A 22,912-nucleotide genomic window follows, 5' to 3' on the forward strand; every position below is an offset into this window, starting at 1 on the left:
TTTTCGCTTTAGGCATTAGCCACGGTTTGTTTTCCCTTTGTCCACAATGTTGCTAAATTCATGTGATGGATTTTTCCATGGCGAGAGCAGAACGTGTCTCAGGAGAGACACATGGATTCAAGGAACTCCGGGTAATGAGCTGGAAAACTAACACCGAACTAATGTTGACCACCGTTCTATGAACCAATGTGAGTGTGTCACGATTGTTAAATAACACGTTACGTTGCAATCTTCATTTTGTGGATGCTCCCCATGCTGCCATTGATGTTTCTGAGTTGGACTGATCTTATTTGATTAACTTAGACCAGTGTTGTCCAAGCTTTTAAAATCTCCGGGGACACCACCAAAAACAAATGTCACAAAAAAGAATACTTAAATTACTCACAAACTGACTTAAAGGGAAATCTGCGCCTGTTTAAAAAACAAAGAAGGCGGACACGGTATATTGTAACGTTTGTTGTCTAATTATTATTAGCATTATTTGTCGGTCACTACACTATTAGTACTACACTGCAGCACGGGCGCAGATGGCACTGGGGACGGGGTGGGGTGGGTTGGGGTGGTGGGGGTTGTCCCCCTCAGTTTTATGAAGACCACGATCCATCCCCTCTACTTTCAAAGGGTTTGCTTGACGCATGTACGCCTGCGAGCACACGTTTTGCCTTCATCGTACTCAGTGCGGCTTTTTCCCGCTGTGGTCGATATTCTCTTAGGCTACAGGAGGCAGTGAAGAGCGCCTACGGCATATGAACAACACTTCACCTTATTAGAAGTAGAATACAATTTTATTTATTTATTTATTTTCCAATAAACTAACGACTTCAGCAGTTTGGGATGAATGGTCTACAAACATTTAACAAAATGAAAACAAAGAATCGGGAAGTAGAAAACACAGTTATTCTAAGACAGCGATTGCTCGTCCGCTATGTTTTTTCGCGCAGACCGTCCGCGTATTCTCGGCAACCGCCCGGCTCCTAAGCCACTTGCCGCTCCAACGGAGGTCGGCAGGAGTGGGTAAAAAGGCGGCCGCCTGACGGGATCCAGACCTTCCCGCTGCTTAATTATGCACAAGCCATCATCTCGAGCCACCACTTGGAACGGGGCCGCGGACAGAACTTGGAACGCTATAAGCTCCAGACCCAAGGGAGGCGTGCACCGGGAACAGAAGCACCTATTCGGGCTTGCTGCAGCGAACCTCTTGGCAACCCCCCATCCACTGGTAGCCCGCTCTCAAGGTTTGCGGTGTCGGCAATGTGGACGCCGCGTGGAGGGTCGAAGTTGGTGGAATTAAGTGAGGATTTGGAGCTGCTGCTAACATGTTGTTTGCAATTGTGTATTTTTATTTATTTGCAAATGACTACTAATTGTTTTGTGAATTATTACTTTTGGTTTTGTATTTGACATGCTGTTGACATGATGCTTTGTGTACTATGCATGTCATGAGCCGAAAAGAGAGAGAGGTGTAACCGAGCGAGCCTCGTTCGAATGAGAGAGAGTAAAAATAAAGAGAGACGTGCTACAATTCTGTCTTGCCGTGTTTGGTTTATTTAGCAGGGAAGATGTCAGAAAGCATCATAAACATAAACTCTTTGTAGCCCGCCTTTTACCCAACCTCCCGGAAACCACAACATCTTAGGGTTACACTACTCTGATGAAGAGCTAAATTGTGATACAACTACTGATGCCTTGAAGTTTCACAAAAAAATCTGGATTTTAATCAACCTTCTTCCTCAAGTTGGATCTCAAACTCAGCAAGGGAGATGAATCTAACAAGCCAAGCCAGTAGGCTATCTGCCTATCATGTAAACATTATAGTTACATGTTTTGTTGTGCATTTATAAGGCTGGGAAGCGCTGGGAGCCCACAACACTGGCTAGTAGTTGTTAGAGGTCTAAATTTCGATTTTCAATTGAACACACCATCACAGTGCGAGCGAATCTTTTACTTTTACCACACTGTTAAAAAAAACTAAACATGTTTGCTCTATGTGAAAGATAGAAGGAATAATACTCAGTCCGTGTTTGTAACTCTTCTCTCCTTAGCTAGATAAGGCTTGGTTAGCTAAAATGAAATATTTTTAAATATACATGTCAATATATATATATATATATTGACAATACCGGCTAATGGCTAGGCATCTTGCTTTTTCTTGTCCACCAAGACTGGCTGGTTTGGCACTCCTGCCGCTGCATTGGCCATATTTAAGCCTAACGTAGCTGAGCAAATGAAGTCGCGGTGTGGGTTCTCGGCTGTCTGCCGAGTAGGCTGCGCTATAAGCGATGCGGGTACAATACCATTTATCGATAGTATCGATACCATGACAAAGTAGTCTTGTATCCTGATACTTTGAAAAGTATTGATACTTTTGACAACCCTACAACAGCAAAATCCAAAATCAACAAAGTCCTAATAAAAATCAAAAGTCAAAGTCAAATAGAAATGCTGGGAAAGATAACACTCACTGCTACATGTAGCAAACACTGGACAATGGTACGTGACAGCGACAAGGTCCAGTTAGATTAGGCCTCTTAATGAGTAGATAGGTGACTTGAGCTAGGCCGTTGTGTAGCTGTGACCTGTCCTGGCTTGGCACCTTTCTATCTATCTGCACTCTGGCACATTTATCCAGTTGAAACCAGTTAAGACCATCAGGTCACACATTTTCACATGGGCTAGGCTGGGCTGTCGCCCGTGTGGGTGGGCGGCCAAGACAGTCTAAGAGTAGAGACCATTTTGAATAGATCAAAACTTCGTCCTTATTTAGCAGGCTATACAGCTGTGAACTCAATCTTTCAGGCATCCAGTAAATAGTTCAACTGAGAAAATGCAGTCTCCTGGTTGTTATTATTAGTACAACAAGCATTAAAGATAAAAGAACCGGTGAAAGTTCCCATCAAAACTTTCCAGACTGAAAGAAAGCAGTAAACGAAATATAAACCAACTGACGATGCACCGGGAAACTGAGCTGAAGCTGAGAGAGCTGATTGGAAGACACAAGACATTGGGCTGACTAGAAAAGGTAGACAAAATAACCTAACGAGACAGACATGGAAAAACAGACACAAGGAAAGCATGACAGACCACAACAGCTTCTATAACAACTCTCTCTAATTTCTAACAGATACTGAGTACTGTGGCAAAAATATTTGTGCTGTTTTGAATTCAACCAAGACTTACAATCTAAGAATTTCTAATTGCATAAATAATTGATTGGGTACTTTGCAGCGGTGATCTGTGATCACCCTGGCCAACTTTGGTCTTATAGTTCCTTTATGTGATTTCTGCTTCCTCCATATCAAGGACTGTGTGCCTCTCTGCATTGCTTTTAAAGGGAATAAGAGGAGCTGCTTCGATTGGATGTGAATCAAGTCAGTTGTGTTCACGCCCACATCTGCGCAAACAAAAAGTGTGTGCATATGAAAATATCACTTAAGATATGACCAAATTTGTGAGCTATGGAGCCGTGACAGTTGAGTGAGAGTCCAGAGCAGAGAATTGTTAGTGTAGTAAGAAGGTGAAGAAATTGATCCAAGCAGGTTGGAATGGGTGGAGGAAAGTGTCAGGTATGTAATTTCAAAGAAGAGACCCTCAGATCAAATCATTGCACTAATATAATGAACCCTGTTCCTATTTAAAATCGAATACTTTGCTTGTGTGAATGATTGTTTGTCCACATCTGCACCGAGTCCATCCTTAAGTGGTAAAAACAAATAATTTGTCAAAATTAAAGCCACAACCCTAATAAAAACAACACAAATAACTTTGTTGTGTATTAGTGTGTCTTTGAAGAAAACCCCACAAGAATTATTCGATGCCCCAACCTTTGAAGCTGAAATTGAAAATGCAAGTTCCTCAAATGGATTTTCCCCCACAACAAAGATAAGGTCAGCATGAGAAACAAGCTTTCCTCATCTTTGGGAGACAGAAAAGATATTGCAGAGAAATGAAATGCTGGTTGTAAGGCTTATAAAAGTGGAAGAGCAGGAGGCGAATGGACGCATATCAGTATGAGAGCCTATTTGGAAAATTTATGCCGTAGTGTTTTCCCCATGTTGCGCTCCATTTCATAGAAAAGAACATACGATTTGAGAGGAGGCTGAAGTTTGATACACATTTAATTTCTCCTCTGTGTCCAAGTAAAGGCTTTGGTTTGTAAAAATGGTCTCCTATAGGCAGCTGTGACCCACTTTTACATGTTCATACTTGAGATACTGTATGATATGAGCACACATATGTCCACACACCCACAATGTGCTAAAGCCTCAGTGAAGAGGAAAAACAGTGGCATCTGGAAAAGTCGTCCTCTGGGAAGCATTGACATGATTTGCGGGGGCTTACTGTGTTCCCCCCAGCTTTGACAGTGCACCACTTTACTTTGTGACTGCCTTGTGGTAACTGATGGCTGCGCTTGTAATCGGTGAACTGCATAAACATACGTGTATAAAGAACTCAAGAATGTACTTTACGGTAATGTAAGGAGACACGTGCTCAATTTATAAATAATTGCACATTAATGTTTAATGATGGTTTAAGTGTTTCCTCAGGACAGTGAGGGAACATTGATTACCCTGTAGCTCAGATGAAGATAAACTGGCAAATGTCATCTTATACTGTATGTATTTTGCCATTGTTACTTGATGTACCACATTGAGACACTGTACTTTTTAAATTGTAACTATAATTATAGAGGTGTAGTAGCAACTCTCTAATGTCAAAGAACCATGGGTGCACTTATGTGCCAATGCAATTAAATACAGTGTTATTCATAATTCAGAAGAAAAGATACTATCAGATGATGAGTTTATCAAGGACAAGCGGGATCGATCTAGTGATGGGATTTCTGTCTCTTTTAGGTGATCTGGTTCATTTGGATCGGCTCAGTAAAAAGAGCCGTCTCTTTTTGGCTCTCAAACGGCTCTTTTAACTTTAGCTTTTCTTTTAAATATTTACGACAAATTTAGCATACATTTTGATAAATTACTTGGTTAACTAAGTATTAAACTCTATTGACTGCAAATAGCAACAATTATCAAGCAAAGAAAATGTTTTTTTAATTTTATTTTATTGAAAGTTAAAAAGACTACAAACAATAAATAAGCAACAAAATTAAAACTTCAACCAATAACAATCAAAATAACAATCAAATAAAATGAGTGAGTAGTAATTTAAGTACAACAGCAGCAGCAGTGAACAAAACAAACATTATAAGCTACTCACCAGGTCCAGGATAAAATACCTTAATTTTTTTCAAACTAGCATTCAGAAAAACTCTTCAACTCTCTTCATCTCTGTTTGTTCTCTCCTCCTCCTGTCTCTCTCTGACTGGTGGAGACAGTACACTCACTGCCCTTCCCCTTTCTCTTCCCGTCTTTCCCTATAAGCAGCGCAGCCAAACCTCGCTTCAGACAGAGTTGGCTCTTGAGGGAGAGAGTCAGCTCTCATTGTTCACTTCTTTGTAACTGCTCGTTCGCAAACGACCCTTCACTAGATCAATCCAGCTGTCTGTTGATAAAGTCTGAACCACAGAGCCTGTATTTTAGGAAGGAACAGTTGCTCAATTACATTTACAAGCTCTGACTGAAAATGAGCCAATCAGTTTAAAGTAGTGGCTGTTGTTTGAAGAAAACACAATTAAGTGGCAAAGGTGGAGATGTTCAGAGGTTAGTGGATCCAAATGTGCTACAGAACACCAGGCAGACTAAGAAAATGGACTTTTAAATTCAAACAAAAAGCATAAAGAAATTCTTCATCTGAACTGTCCGAAACAGGGTTGTTGATAATGAGTTTGATAACCCTTCTCCAGCTACAGGAAATGTACACTTGAACTACTGCAATCAGTAAAGATGTAAGTCATAAACTCATATATGAATGCGTACGGAAATACGCTCTTCTCTAGTCCGTGCACCGTGCACACAGAGTGCTTATGTTCGGAGGCACAAATTGTGCTCTGCTCCCAATAATTTTCGAACGCACCATTGTGTTGTGTTGGCAAGACTACTATTTGTGTTTTCTTTACAAATCGACTCAGTAGTAACCAACTCCTTATCCCACACAGCCTGCTAATGTCAACAACCACCACCTTAAGAAAAGCTCCAGACCTAGTGCCACTTAACCGCAAACTTCCAAAAAAAAGTTCATAACTTACCAACCTGAGAATTATCTGCATCTTGCTAGTACCGTACAACTGTACAACTGCACCCAGTGAATGAGTTAAAATTTGTAATCACAATTTCCAGAGTTCACTCGTGATTAATCGCAAATTAATCACACGTTTTATATCTGTGCAATCAAATATATTTTTCTAATTTTACCTCTCTTGTTAATTAGGAAAAGTGGACAAATATGTTAACCTCATACAAATTTTGTAACTTTTAGTTCATTGATATTTTAATTTTATAGTGATTCAATATATACTATACGGATAAAAGGAAGTCTGAAACATTGAGTCATTCATTTGTGATGAGGTAATTTGTCTGCAACTAGTGGAATTAGCGTTGGACGTTGGTGACAGGAACAGCAAATTTTTCTTCTCAAATTAAGAGCAAATTAATTGGAACATGAAGCAACTGGGCTCCTGGCCATTTTGTTCATCGCAAATTACAACTAGTCATTTTTATGGTTATTGCTTAATTGTGTTACAGTGACTCCTTTGGACAATGTTGTATACATTAATCTTGTTGAATTTTATACGGATGCACATTGTCATTAGTGACGCATTTTCCGGCAGATGAGCCAGAAATAAAAAAAAATATGTTAAGTGAGCTATCTTCTGGAGTTGCTGAATAAAATACGGCACACGTCTAAAGAGCAAGTGCCTTGGAGTCAATCCAAGTAAGAAGACGGCATTCATAAGGGGTCTGAGATTGCCGATGTACTGTACATCCCTTTGAGATCTGTAGCAACCACGCTCTGGGATTTCACCGCATTGTCACCCATTTTGCCAAGTTTGAAGGTCTCTTTTATACACGCTGCTGAAAGTATCTCTGTGTTTACAATTGATGGGAATTAACCATGTTTTGAAAGGTTCCACACTTCAGCTGAATTTTGCATTTCTCCATTTTCCCAACACAAAGAAATCAAATTCCAAACATCCGGTGTTATGACTTCGTAGACCATAGAACTATTACTAAATGTTGACATTTTCTGTCAATTGTATTTAACTTTTTTATGCATCTGGACATTGTATTTAATGTTTTCTAATAACAATTAAGGTTTTAATTTTACAAAATCCATTTAATGATGTTTAATGCTTTTTAATTACCCCAGAAAACCCTACCTAATGCTGAGCACTAATCCTAAATTTTGGTCAGAACTAAATCATAATGTGCGAGTGTATTTCGACGTCTAACCTGTGTATGGGCTGCATTACACTTTCTTCAGTCCTCACAGTGTTTTGCCGTCTTTGTCTTCCTCACCACCAATCATCCTACATACTACCATCCTATGCTGTCTGGCTACACTCTCACCTGCCACGACTTTGCAGTCGCTGATCTCCTTCAGATGACACCGTCTACACAAGATGTAGTCTACCTGTGTACTCCTACGTCCACTATTGTAGGTCACCCTATGTTCCTGCCTCTTCTAGAAGAAAGTATTCACGACAGCCATTTCCATTCTTTTTGCAAAATCAACCATCATGTCCTTCTGCGTTCTTCTCCTGGATACCAAACTTGCCCATCACCTCCTCATCACCTCTGTTTCCTGCACCAACATGTCCATTGAAGTCTGCACCAATGACAACTCTCTCACTTCTAGGGATGCTCTGCATCATGATCAAGATCCAACCAAAAGTTCTCCTTCTCCTCTAGCTCACATCCTACCTGTGGCGCATAACTAACAACATAGATCATCACACCTTCGATTCCTTACTTCAGGCTCATCACTATCTGACACTCTTTTTACCACCAGGACGTTCCTAACAACATGTCAACCAGCTCTCTACCTTTTCCTGTCATAGTTCTAACATTCAAAGTCCCTACTCTCAGTCCTAGACTCTTGGTGTTCCTCTTCTCTTTCTTCCTACGAACACACCTTCCTCCTCTCCTTCTTTGACCAACAGTAGTCCAGTTTCCACCGGCACCATGTAGGTCAACAGCACCGACGCCGCTCGTTGTTAACCCGGGCCTCGATCGATCCGGTATGGAAGTCATAGATTTAAATCGCATGTTTGATTTGGCCAAAGTTTTTTACGTCGGATGCCCTTCCTGACACAAGAAGACACTGGCTTGTGCCGCCTTGCGGCTACATTTTATTGCACAGCCCTAATCCGTACTTTTTTCCTTCAGGACTATTTCCAGGTGTATTAGAAAGCGTTTACAATGCACTTCACGTCAAACTGATTGACAGGTGTGACATCACTTCCTGTCGCGCATTCTAAACTCCGGTATAGGTCTCGCCTCCTCGCTTACGGTCTAAATACCGCCCCTTCTACCCAAACCTGGGCACATTTCCTATGACAACATACATACATGTATGTACATGTTCTCAGCCAGTATGCTCAGCAATTATGATGTCATAGGAAGTCCATATTTTGGCATGCCTGGAGAAACAAAATCATGCCGTCATGTGGTTTTGTTGAGGTAAGCCTCAGTTGCTATTTGGCTTCTTCTTACTGACCAAGAGCAGAGTTGTTGGACAGGTCGTATTTGCCAATCTCCAGGAATCGCCCGTGTTGTGCAAGGCAGCAAAATCAAACTTGTACCTTCTCCTCAGCCAGAGAGCTCACAACAATAAAATACCCCTTAAAACTATTTATGCTGCTAATTTTGTCAGTATTGTCTATTTGGTAATCTTACCGATTCAACATGTCATTATCATTGCTCTCTCTCTTTGTGTGTGTGTGTGTGAGAATGTGTGTGTGTGCGTGCGTGTGTGTCATTCAGGCAAAAATAAATACATAATAATGAGACGAAATTAATGGCTACATGATCAAATTGGGTAACTATTGAAGAGGGTCTTCTGCCCAGATTTAGTCATAACTGTTTTAATTTCCTTATTTCCTCAGTAGAGCTTTGTTCTGCGGATGTATCTTTGTTCTATTTATATCCTTAAAGTTATAATGTTATGTTGTAATCTAAAGTATAGTTAAAATTGAGGTTTTGCATTTGGATGTAAGGGAATGAGGGAAAATATTATTAGGAGATGCAGCTTGGGGTTACTATATGCTGGTGTTTTTGTTTACTGTTATTTTGCACATGATAGTACTGTATTACAAGAGGGAAACGAGGGCCACAATAAAGTACTATCAAGTGGAAAATGACGGCCACCAGACCCCAAAACAAAGAGCTGATAGCAAGCACCAAGAAAGCCTGTGTTTCCAGGACCCCCAGCAATGCTACGGCGCATCAAGGCAGCTGATTTAGACAAAGGGAATCCAACCATCTAGTGAAGATTGACATATCATTTTGAAAATCCATCCATTTCTTCACATCATTCAAATTTTTTTAGATCGACAACATTCGATACGTATCTTGATACGTGTTAATTGGAGAGATTTACACCCCTAATATATATAAATTAGGAATTATAAATGAAATAGTGTAGTGTATGAAATAAATATTCTGATAAATATTGAAATGAACAAGCAGCTATTAGATTAATAACATCTTGAAATAATTGAATTAATATTCAAATTAATGGGGGATATCAAAAACATATTTTACAAAGTAATATAACTGAATACATATTGAAATAAGGGAAATAGTGAACTAAAAAAAGGAAATAATGGAATAAATATTTAAAAAATACATATATTTATATTTAAGTATTAAGCAGTAATATTGATGGATTGAATAAATATTTAAATACAAAATATATATTGAAATAATCAAATAAATATGTAAATAAATAATCAATGAAATAATAAAAACATTAAAACAATATTGAATTATGAATATTTTTCTAAATATTGAGATAAAAATACATCAATATTAAAATAAATAAATACTGAAATAATTGAATAAACAGTCAAGGCACTTTATTCCATTTTGGAAAACACAACATGACATTTCATTCAGATTGAGTTATTACTTGCACATTCTTAACCAATGGCCTTAACTTAAAAAATACATATATCTTTTTTTAAAGAATTTATTGAACAGGTCAATCAATGTAAAATATGTGAGTGGGGAAAAAAATCTCATACAAAATGACTGACGACAATTGTGGGAGCTAAACATCTCCAATATCATCACTGACTTTGAGTCGTAACACGACATGCAAGTGGAATTATTTGCAGAGGAATTTTATCAGTTGTGCAAAACAAAGGAAACGTTTTCATGTTGTCAGACAAAAGTGGCCAAGAGGAAGGTTCTGTTTTGCACAATTCAGTGTTTGTACGTGATTCAGAGAATGAAACTGATCTTTTGTTCATGTCCACGTAAACTCGGATCTTCTGCAGCTTCACTGGCGGCTTCCAGGATCCAAATGACCCACCAAACTTTATGTATTTATTATCACGAAATGCAATGCTAGATACTTTCATCCTATGTGGCAAACAAGAATCACACCATGCCATACCCAGTTCCCAGTCACTGTTGTCTCCCACCTCAACATCCCACATGTGCGTTTGTGGGACCAAAGCAGAACCGAGCACATCTTTCCACTTGTCCCTCTCTGGATTGTTTGGACGCTGATGTTTTTTTTGACGACTCACACTGGTCAGATCTTCAGACAGACTGAGATCCGGACCGAAAAATACGAGTGGTACTTGTTACCAGTATCACTGAATACTCAAGAGTTGAGTGCTCGTGCTGGAATAGGTCTTAAAAAAAGAAAAGAAGTGGTATCGAACATCCGTACTATTTTCTATCAGGACTGAAGAGTATGTTACCATGGCAAGGTGGAAGACCCCACCGACTGGACCCAGCCTGCAGGCCTCAGCAATGAGCTTTTCCACTCCCTCAAGCGTGCTCACGTCACTTGTTGACACCAACACCTCCACATTCTGACTTTGCCATTCACTCACACGCTTTGCCTGGAAACCTAAAAAACGGACAAAATACAAAAAAACTAAAACAAAACCTCAACAGTACATCATGGTGACTGCTATTGCACACTGCAGTCTGTTCTCATTATGTCTTACCGTTGCTGATCCCAGATCTGGAAGTTAGCACCAATTTGCAGGCTCCTTTTTCAGTCAACCACTGTGCGAGCTCGAGGCCGAAGCCCCCAAGCCCCCCAGTGATGATGTAAGAGTGGGAGGGCAGGCAGTAGGTGCGTCGGAGGGCTGGGATCGTTAAAGGGGAAGCAGTATGGGCTGATGTATCTGTCTCCTCGTGACACACCTGTGTGGGCAAAACAGTCAGTAGATGCATCTGGATTAACCCCTATGCTTTTTCAATGAATTCCAGATGTATTCTAAAACCTATTTGAATGGTTGATTTTTGGTGAATTGTTAAAGACTTTGTTTGATGGTCAAGTGTGACTGACCTTCAGAAGGACCTTGCCAATATGTTTTCCCTGGGCCATGTATCTAAATGCCTCCTCGACTTGGTTCCTCTCAAACACGGTGGTCTTTAGAGGCTGGACGACACCTCCTGCGATGCCCTCCTGAAGCAGCTGCGACACTTCCTCCCACTCACGATTGCCTTCTTCAAGGGGAGCATCCAGCAAGATGCCGTGGAATGCCACATTCTTCAAGAACAGAGCCATGCCTGGAGAGACGAACATTTAACTCAGTTCACGAACCAAAACCCGACGTCGTGTGTGTGTGCTTTTTTTTTTTTTACGTTAAGCCTCAGTTGCTATCTGACTTCTTACTGACCAAGAGGAGAGTTGTTGGACAGTTCGTATTTGCCTATCTCCAGGAATCGTCCGTGTCGTGCAAGACATCGAATACTAGCTTGTAGCTTCTCCTCAGCCAGAGAGTTTAGCACCACATTCACACCTGAAACACATTACACAGTGTTATAAGTGGACCACATACATTATATGGACAAACATTTGAACACCCACAAAAAAAAATACAGTTGCTTTCCTGCTGCTTCACTAACCCAGACTATTTATCATCAAAGAGTGTGGAGTGTGGAGAAGGACGTGCTGTTCAAAAGACACGTCTCTGGAATTAGCAAAAGAGGTTGCAGAGAGCTGGGGGAACCTCTCCTGCAGGTAAGCGCGCTTCTCCGCTGATCCTACAGACATAAAAGTCAAGAAAAAGCTTTGTTTGGTGTGTATCGACAGACATGAGAATATTCATTGCACCTTTAAAAAGTATAATTTTAACATAAATTCCCCCATTTTTTTTTTATTATTTGACTAGGGAATTTAACTTCCACATTAAAATACTGGCATCCATTTTAAAATCAAATAAAATAAAACACTATCATCATATTCACCAGTAACCAACTTACCAACTGTTGTGAATACTGTGCAATTCTTGCTGCGTGCAATGGCAATGGCGGCCTGCTTAACACCACCTGATCCTGAGTGGATGAGAACACTCTCTCCAGAGCGCAACCTGCCGCGAACCACTAGAGAGTAGTAGGCTGTGGCATAGACCACGGGCACTGAGGGCGCTTGCTCCAGAGTCCTGCATGTCCAGAGACATTCAATAGTAGCAGTATAAACTTAAAACTCACTCCACTTCAGCAGTAAGACACTTTGATTGTGACGTGACATGCTGGACACGCCAAGCATACTAAATCGATTTTAATGTTTTAATTCATATTGCCATTGTGATTATTATCATCATGTATATTCTTAGTATTTTATCATTGTGTATTATGGTAGGCAATCATAAAGATCCTAAATGACCAGGAAACTATGTGGACATATGGTTACAAAAGAACAGTAATAAATGAATAAATAATTAAATTAATACATAAATAAATTAGGGGTGTCAGGCGATTATTATTTTTTAAATCCTAATTAATCAAATGACTGCAATAGTTAACTCACGATTAATCACAAATTTTATATCTGTTCTAAATGTACAATTAAATATTAGTGCTGTCAAAGTTGAAGCGCTACCTGATTAATTAATCACGAAAAATTATCGCATTAATCATGAATTAACGCAGATTAATCATACTATTAATTTTGACCTTATATTATCACTTAGCGTGACAGCGGATGGCTACATTTAAGGTAGCACAAGTTGTGTTTGAGCAACATAATTTCATGCATTAAAGTAAAGCATATAATGAATTTTTGGTATCACATTTAGAATATTTGTTCGTGTCAAACTATCAGGGTCATTTTTTTCCCATTTTAATTTATGCAAATAATTAACTGATTAGAAAAAGAGGAGGATGAGCGTGAGCAGTCGATCAAAAAATGTTGAAGACATCCTCATAATATTAAATTTCAAAAGAATTAACACATAACCGGTGCTCTTCAAATTTGGCGGGGAAAAATGTTGATAAAAAAGCCTTTTTATTAGGCGATTAATTGTGATTAATCAGAATTCCAAGATGTGATTAATCTGATTAAAAAATGTAATCGTTTGACATCTCTATTAACCCTCTTGTTAACATACTTTTGTTAACATAAAAGTGGAAAAATGTTAAACTAATACAAATGTGGCTCCATATTTTAGTCATTGATAGTCATTACATAATTACTCATAAAACTAAGTTAAATTAAAAAGAAGAACTGTGTGATATTGATTTATGTTGAGGTCATTTTCTTCATGACATGAAGTAACTTGTGAAATTCCGCACATTTTTAAAATACTTGACCCCAGTCTCCACAAATATATGCATTATTATTAAATTTATTACTGCTAAATTTTGACACGGACGTGTCTGCTGTGACTGGAATTCCCTCAGTACAGACTTCCCAGGTAAGGGGCGGTTACTAATCGCGCATTTTAAAAAATGAGTGGCATTAAGGGAACTTTAAATTAAAGCACTCATTTTGACACCCCTAAAATGAAAAAAAAAAATTATTAAATTAAATTTTTTTTTTAAATAACTTCACTGTCAGCTGTCTTTTTTCACCTATCAAATGTGATACTAACCAGCTCGAAGGGACACCCCAAAGGAATCTTTTATCAGCATCAACGGTTGTCGCCAAGCCTTTAGCAGGCAGAAGTCCCATCACACGTCGACTATCTGCATCAAACCCAGAAAACTCCATGCCCAGCATGCACTGCTGCAGTGCCAAGTCCCCTGCACAGTGCAAACAGTATATATTTTTTGGTCAATAGGAATAACAGAATTTCCAGAACATTTTTATTAGAAACAAGAGCAAGATTAACAATTCAGTTTTCCATAGAGGATGTACCTGGAATAGCATCTGGTGGCAGTTTGCCCGTGGCGAGCATTATATCTCTGAAGTTGAGTGAACTGTAATAGACGCGACACAGCTGCGCATTGGGGTTGCAGGGTACAAAATGGCGGAGTGGCGAGGCAATCCAGCTCAGTGACAAAAGGTCTCCCCGAGTCAACACGTTGACATAGGCGTGCTCTGTCAACTCTTCATTTCGATCTTCAAAAACACAAAATAATTGACATTAGCCATGTTATATGTCCCTTCCAAATGTTCATCAACTGCTCCACACACCCACATTACAAAACAGTGTTTAACTTTAAATCACACAAGCATTGATAAGAAGCTTAACAATCAGGAACTAATCTGAATTATTGCGTGCACATCTTGTACCAAGAGTTATTAGTTGGTGTCTGAAGACGCCCCAGCAGCCATCTCTGAATACGTTCATGACGAGGTCCCCCTTGAGCAGCGATTGCATGGATAATTCATCAAACTGGAACGCCTCTGCTTCTGCTGGACCGTTTAGATTTGACACAAACGCACACCTGGGAAGCATGGCACAAACATGGACAATTGATAAAAAATAAGTTACAGTGCACAATCTGAATTGACAAAGTATATGCAGCAGATATATACACAGTGGCTATAAATGTCTACACACACCTTTTCCAGAGCCAGGTTTTTGTGATGATAAAAATAAATTACATCAAGCTTAATCATTTTATTTATTGATTTTTTATTTAATTGCATTCCCCCCACCTTTTGTAAGGCCCCAGAGACAGTGTGAGTGAGAAGGTGGTGAACAGTGTTGTATTTCCACCAAAATACCTTTTGTAATTATGTCCAAAAGGTTCACCCTTGATATTATTGAACCATAATAATTTCCCTAAAACCCGGGGCAAAATGTGTTATCTAGGTAGCGTGAAGTCATGACCCTTATCAGCGCGCCCTAAGGGCTCATTGCCATAGTGATACCAACTCATGACATGACTAAAGTCAACAGTCTCGAACTTGGGTCTTAAACTGGACAATGATTTTAAACGGACGGCAAATTGGTACTATTGTTGAATCCATCTTAGGCAGCTAGCTAAGGTAAAGCCTTACTTGGCAAAATATTTAATGAAGTGATCGTCAAGAAGTCAGTTGGTGACGTCCAACGACCAACTCCTTAATTCTGCACTAAATAACAAGTGTTTTACACAACATTGCATGCATTAAAAATACACCCTCTATTATGTAAATGCATAGCGATGTGAGTGCTTTTACAAGCTGCATGCATCTACAAACACTTTTGACTAACAAATGAATAACATATTCAAAGGTCACTGAAATTCAAAGGGAGACTCCAGCACTTTGACCATCATGCCGAGCTATGAGTGAAATGACGAATGGTGGCTTGTTTATATTGCGCTGTGCCGTACCGTATTCGGAGACCACCTGGTTCCTGCCGCAGACAGTTGACCATTCCCACAACGCCACAGTGGGCCTGAGAAGCAGTCAACCACACTGGAGAATCTGAAGGCCCTGCAAGTGTTGCCTGTTCCAAGCGCAACAAAGAAACATTCAGAGAAAGCGGGACATTGTTTGACATTCTTACAAAAGGTGAAATAGTAGAAATGAAAATATCCCAGGGGAAGCTGCGGAACATACCTTGAGTGTTTCCACCCACTTGTAGTCAGCACTATCAACAACAAGGACAACTGGTTGCTTGGCAGGAGTCCGAGAGCGACAGAGAAAGAGCACCGAGCCATAAAAAGACTTCCTGATGGCAACCAGGTTGAGTGAAGCCTCGGAAAACACTCTCTCCCACTCATCCTAGAGAGATGGAAAATATGATTGCCTTATATATTGTGTCAACACCATGCTGGAAAATGACATGCAACTTGTGTCAATTTCAATAAAGTTTCATGCTGCTGCTGTCACAAAAACTGGGTAAAGGAGTTACACCTTGATGTAAATGACACCGTTTTATTATAGGATGAGTAGTAATACCGATTTACACTATTAATCAAGTGTTCAGATTTTTAAATGAGCAAGTGACAGAATGCATACACAAAGAAGAAAAATATCTCTAAGAGGCTTTATGTCTCCTCTCTACTGACTTGTGTGAACAATCCTTGCTGACTGTTGTTGTCACTGACACCAGAGAGGAAGCTGACTGTTTCCCCAAGTGTCTCCCCCTTAAGCAATGTGTGGAGGAGAACAAATCCCCCTTGCCTGGCTCCTGAAGCCAAATTTGTCACCAGCAGATGAAGGTCTACCCTTAGAAGGCCCCAGGCATGGTTACACACCACCAAGTCAGCCCCTCCTACTGAACTTCCAGGAGCCGGGCCCAACATAGGGTCCCACTCTGCTGTCGTGACTCCAAGTTCCTCCAGGTTGCTCTGGTAGGGAACCAAAAGATCCTTGCTGGCTGCCGTGGCAACACAGTCCGCACGCATCATGGGCTGGATATTGAGGAGTTCTATTACACGGGGGAAGAGCTGACCATCACTGGATAGTGCCTGGCAAAAGGATAAAAAAGGAATTGCAAATATTCATGAACTGCAGACATATTATATATTCTTGTAGTTGACAATTCCCCCCCTATTTATTCAGTTTCTTAATTCCAAGACTTTGATCTGGCCAGGGGTGCTGTTTTCCATAGCAGTGTCCACACAGTGTCTGAGAGCTTGGTCATCCAGTAGGCCCCGTAGTAGACCGTCTTGCAGCAGAGATGCACTCTCATTTTCCACTGTCTGCTCCAGCTCTGAAATAAGGTTCCCATTCAGCTCCAGGTCACAGAGCATGCGGAGTAACCGGATCAAGCCAGGCTCAGAGGATTCAGGGCTGGGAAGGGAGCTTTCCGACACTCCCTGCAGCCCTGGGATACAGAGCTTCATACCACGAGGGGCCAACTTTTGCTGCAGTTTGTGGATTAATCCTAGATGGAGACAATGAGTCAAAGACAACATGGACAATGGGCTGATTAGGATATTTGTCTTTTGGAGGGTTTTACTTATATATGGCTAACTAAAATATCAAAATGTGTATATAAAAACCAATAGGCTGTTCAGCAAGTTTTGTAAAAATGAATACATAAAAATTATTAATAAAAACAACAACAAAGCCCAAAGCTACCCATACCTGAACCAAATTTTATTTATATAGTTTAAAAAATTCATTATATAAATGTATATATCCTTGGGTGGGAAATGTGTGTGTGCGTGTGTGTGTGTGTGTGTGTGTGTGTGTGTGTGTGTGCGCGCAATTCAGGCAAAAATAAATACATAATAATGAGACGAAATGAATGGCTACATGATCAAAATGGGTAACTATTGAAGAGGGTCTTCTGCCCAGATTTAGTCATAACTGTTTTAATTTCCTCAGTAGAGCTTTGTTCTGCGGATGTATCTTTGTGAGCGTTATCGCAATTTCTGCCAGGTGCAGTCATGACTGAAAAAACTCCTCTATTCCTCAAATGGGCTTTTGTTTTGTGTCTGAATAGTGTCCTTGAATGTATCTCTGTACGTCCGGTTGAACTCTTTACTATCTAGGCTGCACCTCCTGTCATAAAGCAACTCGGTGTCCAAGCAATTAAAGAAAAACAAGTCAATGTTTTCGTTATCTTCAAAGTTTATTCCATATCAATGTGCACAATGTAGAAGTCATTTGGACTTATTTTTTTGTTAATTTATGTTACTTATTTATATCCTTAAAGTTATGTTCTAATCTAAAGTATAGTTAAAATTGAGGTTGTGCATTTGGATGTAAGGGAATGAAGGAAAATATTATTAGGAGATGCAGCTTGGGGTTACTATATGCTGGTGTTTTTGTTTACTGTTATTTTGCACATGATAGTACTGTATTACAAGAGGGAAACGAGGGCCACAATAAAGTACTATCAAGTGGAAAAGGAGGGCCACCAGACCCCAAAACAAAGAGCTGATAGCAAGCACCAAGAAAGCCTGTGTTTCCAGGACCCCCAGGCAATGCTACGGCGCATCAAGGCAGCTGATTAAGACAAAGGGAATCCAACCATCTAGTGAAGATTGACATATCGTTTTGAAAATATCATCCATCCCTTTCTTCACATCATTCTAATTTTGGGAGATCGACAACATTCGATACGTATCTTGATACGTGTTAATTGGAGAGATTTACACCCCTAATATATATAAATTAGGAATTATAAATGAAATAGTGTAGTGCATGAAATAAATATTCTGATAAATATTGAAATGAACAAGCAGCTATTAGATTAATAACATCTTGAAATGATTGAATTAATATTCAAATTAATGGGGGATATCAAAAACATATTTTACAAAGTAATATAACTGAATACATATTGAAATGAGGGGAAACAGGGAACTAAAAAAAGGAAATAATGGAATAAATATTTAAAAAATATATATATTTATATTTAAGTATTAAGCAGTAATATTGATGGATTGAATAAATATTTAAATACAAAATATATATTGAAATAATCAAATAAATATGTAAATAAATAATCAATGAAACATTAAAACAATATTGAATTATTAATATTTTTCTAAATATTGAGATAAAAAAATGCATCAATATTAAAATAAATAAATACTGAAATAATTGAATAAACAGTCAAGGCACACAACATGACATTTCATTCAGATTGAGTTCTTTCTTGCACATTCTTAACCAATGGCCTTAACTTAAAAAATACATATATATTTTTTAAAGAATTTATTGAAAAGGTCAATCAATGTAAAATATGTGAGTGAGGAAAAAAATCTCATACAAAATGACTGACGACAATTGTGGGAGCTAAACATCTCCAATATCATCACTGACTTTGAGTCGTAACACGACATGCAAGTGGAATTATTTGCAGAGGAATTGTATCAGTTGTGTAAAAGTAAGGAAACATTTTCATGTTGTCAGACAAAAGTGGCCAATTGGAAGGTTTTGTTTTGCACAATTCAGTGTTTGTATGTGATTCAGAGAATGAAACTGATCTTTCGTTCATGTCCACGTGAACTCGGATCTTCTGGAGCTTCACTGGCGGATTCCAGGATCCAAATGGCTCACCAAACTTTCTGTATTTATCATCACGAAATGCAATGCACCATGCTTTCATGCTATGTGGCAAACAAGAATCACCCCATGCCAAACCCAGTTTCCATTGTCTGTTGTCTCCCACCTCAACATCCCACATGGTCGTTCCCGAGACCAAAGCAGAACCCAGCACACGGTTCCACAACTGAAACCTCTCTGGATTCTTTGGACGGTGTTGCCCTTCTCTTAAACACACGCTGGTCAAATGTTCAGACAGAATGAGTACTGGAGCGGCCGTGTTTGGGTCCAGAATGACGGGACTGTAGGAGACCATCTCCTTCATTCGTTCCCACACGCTGAACTTGAGGTTGCCCACATGCTTGACTTCGTCCAGCAGAGCTCGTGAGAGCAGTTTGGGCTTGTCGGGTAGCTTCTGGATTTTGGTCATCGTAGTCTGGAAGTTCTTCATGAAGGAAACGGGGTCAGAGGTCAGCTGCTCTTCTGTGCTTCTGATCTCGTCTGACAGCGCGGCCATGTCTCTGCTGAGAGCCTGAATCTTCTCTTTCATCATCCGACTCTTCTCCTCCTCTTCCTCCCTCACAGCAGACAACCTTGCCTTCTCCTCAGCCCTCAAGAAGCGACGAAGTTCCTCGAAATCCATCTTAATCTTGTTTTCCACCTGCTCCCTCTGGACCTTGATGTACGTCGCTTGTTCATTGCAGTTGTCTCTTGTCTCAATGTAATCTTGCAGTATTTTCTTTGCGTCCTGCAGGCCGCCCTGGAGTTTGTCTTTGTGATCTTCGTGAACTTCAATGAGGGGACAGAACTTGTGGCCAGCGTGGATTTTTGCATCTCTGCAGATTAGGCACACAAGCTCCTGGTGGTCCACACAGAAAAGTTTCAGTTTCTCCTTGTGCAAGCTGCAGATGTCGTCAGACTCCACTGAGGCTTGTGAAAAGACCTCACACATGTTCTTCAGGGCCAAGTTCAGAGGTAAATCCATTGAGCTAAACTCCGTCCTACAGACTGGACACGTTTGATCTCCTTTCTGCTCCCACCACTGCTGTACACACGCACGACAGAAGTTGTGACTACACGGCAGCATGACAGGATCTTTAAAGCTCTCCAAACAGGTTGGACATTGGAGATGGTCCTCAGCTCGGCTGGCCATCGTTCCTTGCGAAGATCCCGACTCTGTCGACAAGCTTCCAACATTCACTCTCAAGAGACGCAGTGCAGACAGTAGACACGAGTGAAGGAAATATTTGCACTTCCTGCTTTCGTTTTTTGACTTGACTGCAGCCACACCCCGTTATCTGGGATCACACAAAAACGATTTATTACCACTTGCACATAAAAAATAAAATTTATCCAACATCAGAGTAAAAACAAAGCACATCAGTTCCATCTATAGTCGACGTGAAAGAAAAGGGAGGAAAAACTGAGTCCTGAATGCAAACTTGCTCAGAGAAGAAAAAAAAAAGTAGAAAAAATAAGAGGAGGAGAAAGGGTGTTGAAAGGAAATAGCCGCTTACCCTTCCTGCTTGGTGCTCGATGTGCAGCAAACAACGAAAAAACAACCCGAACAGCTCACCTTAAACAGAAGACAAACCCACCAAACTCGCTTTACCACATTGCAAAACTTCGCGTCTCTTTTGGTAAATTTTCCTTTCAAAATTAAAACACCAACATTGAAATACAGCTTGATTTGATTGATTCTTATCTGGAACGAGTAGGTAAAATTTGAAAAAAAGAATTGTAATTTTTATTAAAACATTTTTTTTAATCGTAACTTCCTGCAGGTGCTCCCACACAAATAAACCTCAATGTGTCAGTATAAAAAAAACTAATATTAATCACTATCAATATGATCAATGTGCCACGTCAAACCCTTTTTACCATGTTTTGATTAAAACATCACATCACATCACTTATTTCCAGAAAAATCACAGTTCCATTAAAAATTTAGTGATAAGCTTTTATTATATACATAGTCAGAAACACATTGAAGCATAAATTCAAAATTTTTTTACCAACTCTGTCGACAAGCTTCCAACGTTCACTCTCAAGAGAGCCGCGGTGCGTCTGCCTCAGTCACAAGTGAATGATTGTTTCATATCCAAAAGGTCCATAAGTGCACTTCCTGGAGTTGTGCTTTTATTGACTCCAATCGATGACACTTGGACTTGTTATGATCAAACCTTTATGTATTTCTTATTGTTGAACTGCGATTTGCCAGATGCCAAAGTCCAACAATAAACGAGATAACGAGGGAGTGTCAGGTCAAAAAGATGTTCAGGTGTGAATTTGGCATCATCTTAAAGGTGCAGTGTGTCGTTTAAAAAGGTAATGTTAAAGCTTTTTCTGCATCATATATGCTCCACCAATGCCCAGATTAGTACGAAGCCCTGACTCTTTTACTCTGACTGCACCTATCAGCTTTTATCTTCCCTTAAACTGTGGAGTGTACAGACCCTGCACACTCCACAGTTTCTTTGGGAAGGGGAGGGGCGGAGTTTTTCTTACTTCATTTGAAGTCATGTCTTCCTTTGTCAACTGTGGCTGTCACTTTAAGAGCGGGCACGCACACATGAACGAGCCTTACACAGATGCTGCAGTGGGCCAGAGGTAGCAGTCGCGAGTGAAAAAGTGACAAACAACGATCCTTTAAGTACAGTCCTGTACGAGTACGTCTTCATCTCAGAAGGTTTAAGCTGACAAATGTCTGGATAATCGTCTTATTTTGTATGCTACGATAGGGCCGTGCAATAAATCAAAAATCAATTACGATTTCCATTATTACCCTCCACGATTACAAAATTGGCATAATCGTACAAAAAAAGCACTTTTATTTTGAAGTTGCTTCCTGGAAGTGTGTCGTCGCGGTGTAAAGGCTGACAACGTACTCGTCTACTCAGAGTTTGTGAACAACGGCAATATAAATGCCCCAAACTGTTGCAACAGACGCCAGTAACACAACCTAGTCCTGAAGTCACGTTCAAGCTCCACTTTATAGCGCTAAGACATAATTATGGTTAAATTGTATTGTACAGCGCCAGCGTTTAGCGGTGACTGCTAGCTAACAGCGAGCTACCAGCAGCAAGCTAGCCGCGACGATTACTTTTCAAAGGCATCAATACTACAGCCCGTAGACAGCTGGGGTCGGCTCCAGCGCGACCCTCCTGAGGATTAGCGGTTCAGAAAACGTTTTGATGGACTGTGCACACTTTGATGCTGACAGCCTGACTAATTTGCCGTTCCTACTGATCACTTATTAACAAACCAGGCTTACTCTAATGTGCTATTTATTTAACCGCCAAAATTGCTGTTGTGGCTCTGACGTCACTTTAGTTTCATTGACCAAAATCTATGGGGAAAGATTTATCTAAAATCTCACTGTTTCCGAGGAAAATAGTTTTCTACCAGTTTAAGTAAAAAAAAAAAAAAAAAAGTTGATTATTTAAAAATTAAAACCAGTTGCTTGTTAATTATTAGATGCATTGTCATCTATATTTATAATTGTTCTTTAACCAAGGAAGTATATACAGGTATATTTTAACTTCTATCCAAATACCGATTATTCACTATAATTTTTAATTATAAATATATATATATACACACATAGGGCTGACTGGTTAGCACGTCTGCCTCCCAGTGCAGAGGACATGAGATCGAGTCC

General features: G+C 39.8%; 2 protein-coding genes across 3 annotated transcripts in view; both read right to left on the reverse strand.

Annotated features, from left to right (window-relative positions):
* Positions 1 to 9,981: 9,981 nt before the first annotated feature.
* The window catches only part of LOC144038126 (fatty acid synthase-like), a 40,670-nt gene continuing 27,739 nt past the window's right edge, over positions 9,982 to 22,912 (reverse strand). Inside the window, exons 3-14 of the mRNA XM_077550303.1 lie at positions 16,317 to 17,137; positions 15,865 to 16,029; positions 15,636 to 15,751; positions 14,605 to 14,759; positions 14,227 to 14,430; positions 13,961 to 14,111; positions 12,351 to 12,529; positions 11,994 to 12,131; positions 11,765 to 11,887; positions 11,431 to 11,654; positions 11,084 to 11,285; positions 9,982 to 10,983 (exon numbers count right to left, since the gene is read on the reverse strand). Coding sequence (XP_077406429.1) covers positions 10,721 to 10,983; positions 11,084 to 11,285; positions 11,431 to 11,654; positions 11,765 to 11,887; positions 11,994 to 12,131; positions 12,351 to 12,529; positions 13,961 to 14,111; positions 14,227 to 14,430; positions 14,605 to 14,759; positions 15,636 to 15,751; positions 15,865 to 16,029; positions 16,317 to 16,658 — 2,262 coding nt within the window. The 5' untranslated portion in view covers positions 16,659 to 17,137 and the 3' untranslated portion in view covers positions 9,982 to 10,720. The remainder of the gene's footprint in view (positions 10,984 to 11,083; positions 11,286 to 11,430; positions 11,655 to 11,764; positions 11,888 to 11,993; positions 12,132 to 12,350; positions 12,530 to 13,960; positions 14,112 to 14,226; positions 14,431 to 14,604; positions 14,760 to 15,635; positions 15,752 to 15,864; positions 16,030 to 16,316; positions 17,138 to 22,912) is intronic.
* Positions 17,678 to 21,642, reverse strand: LOC144038128 (E3 ubiquitin-protein ligase TRIM35-like). 2 transcript variants are annotated; one of them, XM_077550313.1, is made up of 3 exons: positions 21,271 to 21,642; positions 20,769 to 20,827; positions 17,678 to 20,549 (listed from the first exon to the last, which is right to left on the reverse strand). In XM_077550313.1, the coding sequence occupies exon 3, from the start codon at positions 20,402 to 20,404 to the stop codon at positions 19,022 to 19,024; it is 1,383 nt and encodes a 460-aa protein (XP_077406439.1). In that variant the 5' UTR covers positions 20,405 to 20,549; positions 20,769 to 20,827; positions 21,271 to 21,642; the 3' UTR covers positions 17,678 to 19,021. The 2 variants fall into 2 exon arrangements, with proteins under 2 accessions (XP_077406439.1, XP_077406438.1); XM_077550312.1 differs by having other exon boundaries at positions 21,267 to 21,642.

Source organism: Vanacampus margaritifer, chromosome 18 (assembly GCF_051991255.1).
Source record: "Vanacampus margaritifer isolate UIUO_Vmar chromosome 18, RoL_Vmar_1.0, whole genome shotgun sequence".
Lineage (NCBI taxonomy): Eukaryota > Metazoa > Chordata > Actinopteri > Syngnathiformes > Syngnathidae > Vanacampus > Vanacampus margaritifer.

Excerpts from the sequence above, each read along its gene's own strand:
- LOC144038128 (XM_077550313.1), bottom strand. The coding sequence starts at position 20,404 with ATGGCCAGCCGAGCTGAGGACCATCTCCAATGTCCAACCTGTTTGGAG.